The following is a 6663-nucleotide window of genomic DNA, read 5'->3' as shown; positions in this document are numbered from 1 at the left end:
TATCCTTGGAGGACTTTCCCCTTTGCTGCTGCTCCTGCGTAAAGTGGATTCATTTGTGCCCGGCTCTAAATGCTTTGTTGTTTACATTCCTGGAAGTTTTGAGTCTCACGTCTTCGGCACGCTCCCGGTATCGCAGGCTCCTTGCCCGTTTCCCATTTCGCCTTTGCCAGCCATTCAGCTGGAAGAGCCCTTAAAGATGGCTACAGTTTATCCCAAAAAATAGGGGTATTTAGTCAACCGATTGCGATTTAAGATGGCTTGGTAGTATATCAGGATTACGAGTATCATAAGTTCTCAGCCCTCTTAGTTATTAATATTTTTTTGTAAATTTTATTCTTTAATCACTTTGTTCTCATATCAATTGTGGTTTATTAGCTACGCAAAAAAAAACGAGCAAAGAAAATTGGGTTTCCTTCACACGGGTTGTCCTTATCAGCTAGTAACTAACATTAATACACTGAAGTATGTATCTGTATCTATACTGTATATCTGTATATCTGTATCTGTATTTGTATATGTATATGTATTTGTGTTTTTTATGCATAGTCGTACACCTATCGAATAGTTTTAGTGGGAGCATAGAATGCCCAAACTGTACACGACTCTCCTCAACTCCAACAACAATTTGACTAAGCTGCTATAAAAAAATTAAAATAAAATAAAATAAAATAGAATACATAAGGAAATGTGCGTGGTGTATCTGTGTGCTTGCTTTGAGTGTGGTGCATGTGTAGGTGTATGTACAAGTTAAAAAACATATGGTAATGGGTGGCGATTGGGGTCAAACACCATAAAAAGATTGGGTTGAGCAGCTTCTCTTATTCTCGTCTTCCCCTTTTCAATATCCTGCTAGTTTATCCGATTTTAATCGGCCTAATCCGCATATAGTTAGCTTTATCTTTAGGGCCTCGTCTTTTTCTTTTTCGTTAACAATTTTCCTATTTACAGTTTACAACTCAAACTTGTTCAATTTGCTTTGTATTTTTAGTTTATAGTGTGTTTTAGTTTTCTTTTGCTTAGCATTAGTGATATTTTTCGCTTGCGATTTTTTAGGGGGCCATTACTTGCCTATACAACAACAATAATATCGATTCTATCCAAATGTGAAACAAAATTCGCTTGAAATTCCCTCTTTCGATTTTATAATTCTTAATAAACATCATCAGTCTTGAACTTAGTTTAGGTTTCCTTCACTTTGCTACGGTTTCTCCTTTCCGTTGTGAGCTCAAGCAAATATTGTGGGTCTCGTTTTTTGAAAAGTTGTGACCTTGTGTCTTTTTTTGTTTTTTTGTGAATGGAAATACATTATTGGGATGTAAGGATGGGATTTAAGGGGGGGGCGGGGACAGGACGGGACGGGACTCACTACAATCCAGGTTCGAAGGCACAATTTCAAAAGTGTTCTCTCCCAATTCCGCGACTAACTAACGCCTTTTCTATACACTAGCCATACTCCAGTAGACCCTGTTTCTGTCCCTGATTTTAATGGAACTCTAAAACTTAAGAAGTGAATCATTTCACAATCCCTGGGGATATTAAAAATTTCATAAAAGCATTATTAACTTATATGTGATACTCAATTGAATGGCTCTTATCAACGGTTTGGCTTTCGCAAATAAAAATCCCATCGAAATTCAATCAAAAACAGTGCCTTCTGTCATATGGGTTCTGGATGGGAAACATGGGCATACTAACTAAACTCAGAGACGAGTTATCTCCGCGCAACAGAAATTCAGGGATTAGAGGACGGGTTCTGGGTTCGGATTCGGATTCGGACTCGGATTTGGATTCGGATTCGGAGTGAGGAACTCACGGCATCCTTGGACCGCCTCACACAAAGAACTCCTCGTTGCCGAGGCTGCCGCCGGATGCTTCAACCAATTGCCAGGGCCAGGACCATCCGCCTCCTCCGCCCCCGAGGAGTGTGAATCACCGCTCCGTGGAGTGCGTGGTGGCTCCACCGCCCAGGCCGCTGCTGCTGCTGCCCGATCCCGAGCCGGAGTTCAGGCCTTGGCGACGGAAGAAGCCCAGGGTGTCCAGCGCCTTGATGGTGCGTCGGATCAGCTCGTCCTTGTACTTCCAAATGGTCTTGTCTTCCACCGAGTGCTCCCGGTACTCCTCGCAGCTCTTCTTCAGCGTCTTGACGCAGTCCGCCCGATAGTGCTGCAGCTGGGCGTCCTGCGTGTCCACCGGATAGGACTTGCACACCCCGCCCAAGCAGCTCAGCGGGAAGTGATTGTGCAGGGTGAGCACGCGCTCCGGGTCGTGGAAGCACTTGACGTACTGATTCGGCTTGGTATAGTTCTTGGCCCGGTGGACGTGCTGCAGCATGTGCATGTACTTGGGGATGTCCTTGTGCCAGCCATGCTCGTGCTGCTGGTCGTCCAGGAAGTACACGTTGCGGAAGTTGTAGCTGTGGAAGCCGTCGGGCTTGATCTTGCGCGACTCCGGGCGCACCTTGTCCATCAGCTCCGACCACAGGACGGCTCCGCCCTTGGGCATGATCACCTCGTCGATGTCCAGCAGGGCGATGTAGTCGTATAGGTAGAGGTTCTTGTACAGGCAGTCGTTGTACGGGATCACCTCGTTCTGGCGCTTGTGGTTCGTCTTCTTGGTCAGGTAGAGGTGCTGGAATCCGGGTACGTTCGGCTGACCGCCGGGCAGGGTCAGTGGGATCACCTGCACCTTGCCCTCCTGCTCGTAGTGGTTGAGCACCTTGGTGATGTTAGGGTGGACCTGGCAAGGGATGGATTGAGCGGGTTGGATGTATGTTGATTACTGAATATCGGTTGTTACATAGGAGCAGAATTTACTCTTCTAATTACTAATACTATTCCTAAATTACCTGGAGATTATAGAAGTAGATCTTGTCGGCCCCCAGGATGTTGAGCATCTCGATCCACTCGATTAGGCGCACACTCAGGTCGTCGTAGAGGAAGTCCAGTCCCTTGACACAGACGGCGAATCCCTTCTTCTGGTCGTCGGGCGGTCGGTTGTAGATCACCCGCAGATTGTTGGTGGCCGTGTCGCACTCCTTCTCCACCATCGACACGGAGCTGGGGACCACGCCGTGGAAGGGCTTGGGGATCTGGCAGGCGATCAGGTACGGCTGGTAGATGCCCTGCTTGTAGTTGCCCCACTTGTTGTACCAGATGTACTTGTACTCGAACGTCTTCACGATGAACGGCTCCTTCTGGCCGTCGAACCAGAACTGGCAGTAGGTCTTCACCTTGGGCTCGATCCGGTCGATCATCCCGAGGATCCGCACAGTGGGCCCCAGCAGCGAGGTGCGCCGGATGTCGTAGTAGGCCCCGAACAGCTGGAACGTGCCGTTCGAGGTGCGCAGCGTCTGCCAGTAGATGTTGTTGAACTCCAGCTCGAAAATGGAGGGGTACTTGGCGCATGTGGAGGACTTCTGCTGTAGGAAGTTCTTGTTCTTGCTCCAGTAGGCGATCGGCAGCGAGGGGATGCGCGACTCCACGTCGCGGACCAGCTGGTCATCGTCCATGGCTGTGAGGGGATGGAGGGGACATAGATTTGAATAAATAATTGTGATATTGGTATAAAGGTATTTTGCTTTTGGAATATGTAAATTAATCGCAGCTTTAAAAGTAAGTTATTCTTTGAAAACAAGAATATAAGTACTCTAGTAAGAACTAGTCATGAACAAATATTTATTTGAAGCAGATTGGGGTCACTTGGAAAGAAGTCAGTTCTTAGTATAAATCAACATGGGCTGTGCATTGATTCTTAAAATTTGAAGATGGGTTTTATATGTATAGATAGCTAATACATGCAACTTAATTTTATGCAATACGAGTACCAATTGAGTAAATTATATAAAATCCAAAGCCCTGCTATAATTACTACTGCTCACCTGTTCGATTGTCCACCAGTATCTCGCTGGGATCGAAGTGATCCGTGGTCGTGGAGGTGGTCTCTGCGTACCGCATGTCCTTCTGCAGCAGGATGCGTCCGTTGAGGGGCACCTGCTGGTACTCCTGCGGCACCAGATTCGTGCCGTGCATCTTGAACAGCCCGATGATGACGAAGGACCAGACGCACAGCGAAAACAGGATCTTCAGGATCACCTTGGAGTGAGCCATGATGACTGTGGGTTACTTTTTATGGCTGGGATTTCCGTTTGTTTTGCCGGAGGCGCTGAAATGAGAAAAGAGAGATGAGAAATGAGAAATGGTGGGTCGTTAGAAGGCGTTGCTCCTTGTGTTTCCATTCCACCACGCCCTTCCCCCTAATCATTCATTTTAAATATGGCGGTCAGCCGGCCGGTCTATTTCCGTTTACCAACCCGAACCCGAACCCAAGCCCCAGCCCCACCCCTCGTTTTCCACTTTGGTCAGGCGCAAAATGTCAAGTTGCAAACTGCGTGTAATATTTTCTAGCCCGAGGCAAGAAATCCCCGCCAGAACAAGGATACTGCGGTGGGTGTTGGGCCTTAGCCTAATGGAAAACAATCTAAAAGCGCCCCAACACAGAAGCAGGCACAGTGGTCATAAGGCAGCGAAAAGTGGTTAAATTTTAAATTAATTTTTAAAAAACTAAACATTTTTGAAATCACATTTAGACAACTTCATGAGTGACTAGTCTATTTTTAGTGGGTTTCGCTGTGCGTTGATTCTTGATTACAAACACAATACTTTTATCTTGGTTTTTTTTTTTTAAGTGTCACTTCTGCGTGCTTTCGGTTACGTTTTGGTCCTATTTTTCCCCAACAATTGACAACTTTTCGATTTATTTCAATCGGCACATCGACTGCAGCTCATTTCCTGTTCCATCCACTGTTCGCTTTGAAAAACACTCTTGCGTTCGGTGGTCAAGTTGGCAGCTTCCAGTTCCCCGGCTCCCCTGTAGAGCACAGTGGCCGCCCCCTAAAGGCGACACTGCAGGCGACAATCTGTTTGCCTATCTGCGCTTTGTATCTTTGCAATTGCGAGTTGTGCGTGCGACAAACGACAAAGGACAAACGACAAACGACGGACGCAGGACATCGGACATTCACCATTCAGCATCCAGCATTCAGCCGTTGGAACATTGAGTCTGGCGGCAAGGCCTTCTAATATTTATGACATTGCATCTAGCTTCTTGCCACTCGAAATCCCTTTGGGTCGGGACCAATGTGTGTGTGTTGGCCCCGGGAGTTGTAAGGATGGCCATCCGATCCCGATTCCCTGTTCAGTTTCCCTTTGTTTTGGACCCTTTAAATTATATAATTTTTTATATATTAAATGCTTTCCCATACGATGGGTGCACATGCAGTTCACCTACTGGCAAACTGCAGTTTCCCGGCACATTCGGGTATTTGTTTAAGTTGCGTCTCGAAAACTTGGTGCAACATTTTTGCAGCACTCGAAATCAGCCGCAGGGGTGTTTCAAAAAAGATGTGAGAGGCCGCCGAAGGGTGTGTGCGGGCAGCAAGTTTTTACTCAAATGTTTTCCATTTCATTTGCATGCGCCGCAAACTTTTTGCAAACACCAGGCCGAGATACAGATACAGGGAGATGTGTACAAAGATGGAGGGAAACCAAATATGTTGCAACAAGCTTTCAACAAGCCTGCCCAAAGGCGGGGGGAAAAGCAGAACGGGGGGGTGGTGATGCTGCAGGGCTCGTGAAGTATGCAGAATCACCTGGGCTCCCTTCTACCTTTTCGGCGCTTTAATCCCCAAAGTTTGGAAAATTTGCTCTGGAATTTCCAATCTAGATTGAATAGTTGTTTAGGGCTCCAATCAGATCGCAAAGTTCAAGGCCCTCTCCTCTTGGAGTTTGCAGATTCGTACACGCCACATATAGGTATTATAGTTTGGGATCTGGAATCTGGCCCGGGGGTCCATCATTTATCATTTTGCAAAGACGCTCGCCCCAAGCTTTCACGTACCCATAAATCTGCAGAGTCTGAAAAACGATTTGGGTCAATTTGCCATTAAATACGCGTCATGCTTATGCGATTATTCCAAAGACAAGACACAAGACACCATGGACACCATATACAAAACACGGCCACAAGTACAGAATAGAACCCGACAAGTTGTTCTCGTAGCTGGCGTGTAATTTGCTAGGCAAAACAGGTTCGATCTCCGGTCGGAATGTGTGTCGCACCCAGAACCCAGTACCCAGAGCACTGAGCGGGAATAAGAAACAGCCATGGAGAAGTAAAGGCAACTGAAACCAGCTTCGAGCGATAGAAATTTTAATGATGCCTCTAACTATTTGTATTCGTATTCGTGTTCGGCTACCAAAATGGGTCAATGAGCCTCGATGACTCCAGCGATTGCCTGGCCAGAGCCTCAGAGTCGGAGCCTCTGAAGCCCAGAACTACCTCTGTGGATTGGCCTCTGCCATCGAGCATTGATCTGTGGTTCATTGACCCGCAATCTGGCGGGGAACGAACGGAAATTTGCCCGAGATCAAGAGCCACTGGCAACGAGCCAATTAATCTGGGGAGAATAGAGAGATCCTTTTATCCAAGATATATATTTGCGGAAACACTTTGCCAGGGTGCTAGAGATACTCGTAACTATAGCTATAAAGATGCTCCCCCAATTACTGTCACGCGAATATTTAATATTTGAAAACTCTAGAGCTCCGAGGACACCGAGATAGCAATCAAAAGGCTTTAAAATATAGAAATCTTTTTATCTGCAAT

General features: G+C 46.6%; 1 protein-coding gene across 4 annotated transcripts in view; it reads right to left on the bottom strand.

Annotated features, from left to right (window-relative positions):
• Nucleotides 1-303: 303 nt before the first annotated feature.
• LOC119557419 overlaps nt 304-6663 on the bottom strand; it is a 74412-nt gene continuing 68052 nt past the window's right edge. For all 4 annotated transcript variants that reach the window (XM_037870168.1, XM_037870171.1, XM_037870169.1 and 1 more), the window contains 3 exons: nt 3878-4161; nt 2846-3510; nt 304-2736 (listed from right to left, as the gene is read on the bottom strand). In XM_037870168.1, coding sequence (XP_037726096.1) covers nt 1930-2736; nt 2846-3510; nt 3878-4106 — 1701 coding nt within the window. In that variant the 5' untranslated portion in view covers nt 4107-4161 and the 3' untranslated portion in view covers nt 304-1929. The remainder of the gene's footprint in view (nt 2737-2845; nt 3511-3877; nt 4162-6663) is intronic.

The sequence above is a fragment of the Drosophila subpulchrella genome, chromosome X (assembly GCF_014743375.2).
Source record: "Drosophila subpulchrella strain 33 F10 #4 breed RU33 chromosome X, RU_Dsub_v1.1 Primary Assembly, whole genome shotgun sequence".
NCBI lineage: Eukaryota > Metazoa > Arthropoda > Insecta > Diptera > Drosophilidae > Drosophila > Drosophila subpulchrella.
Note: the sequence above shows the minus strand (reverse complement) of the source record. Positions and strands in the feature narration are given on the sequence as shown.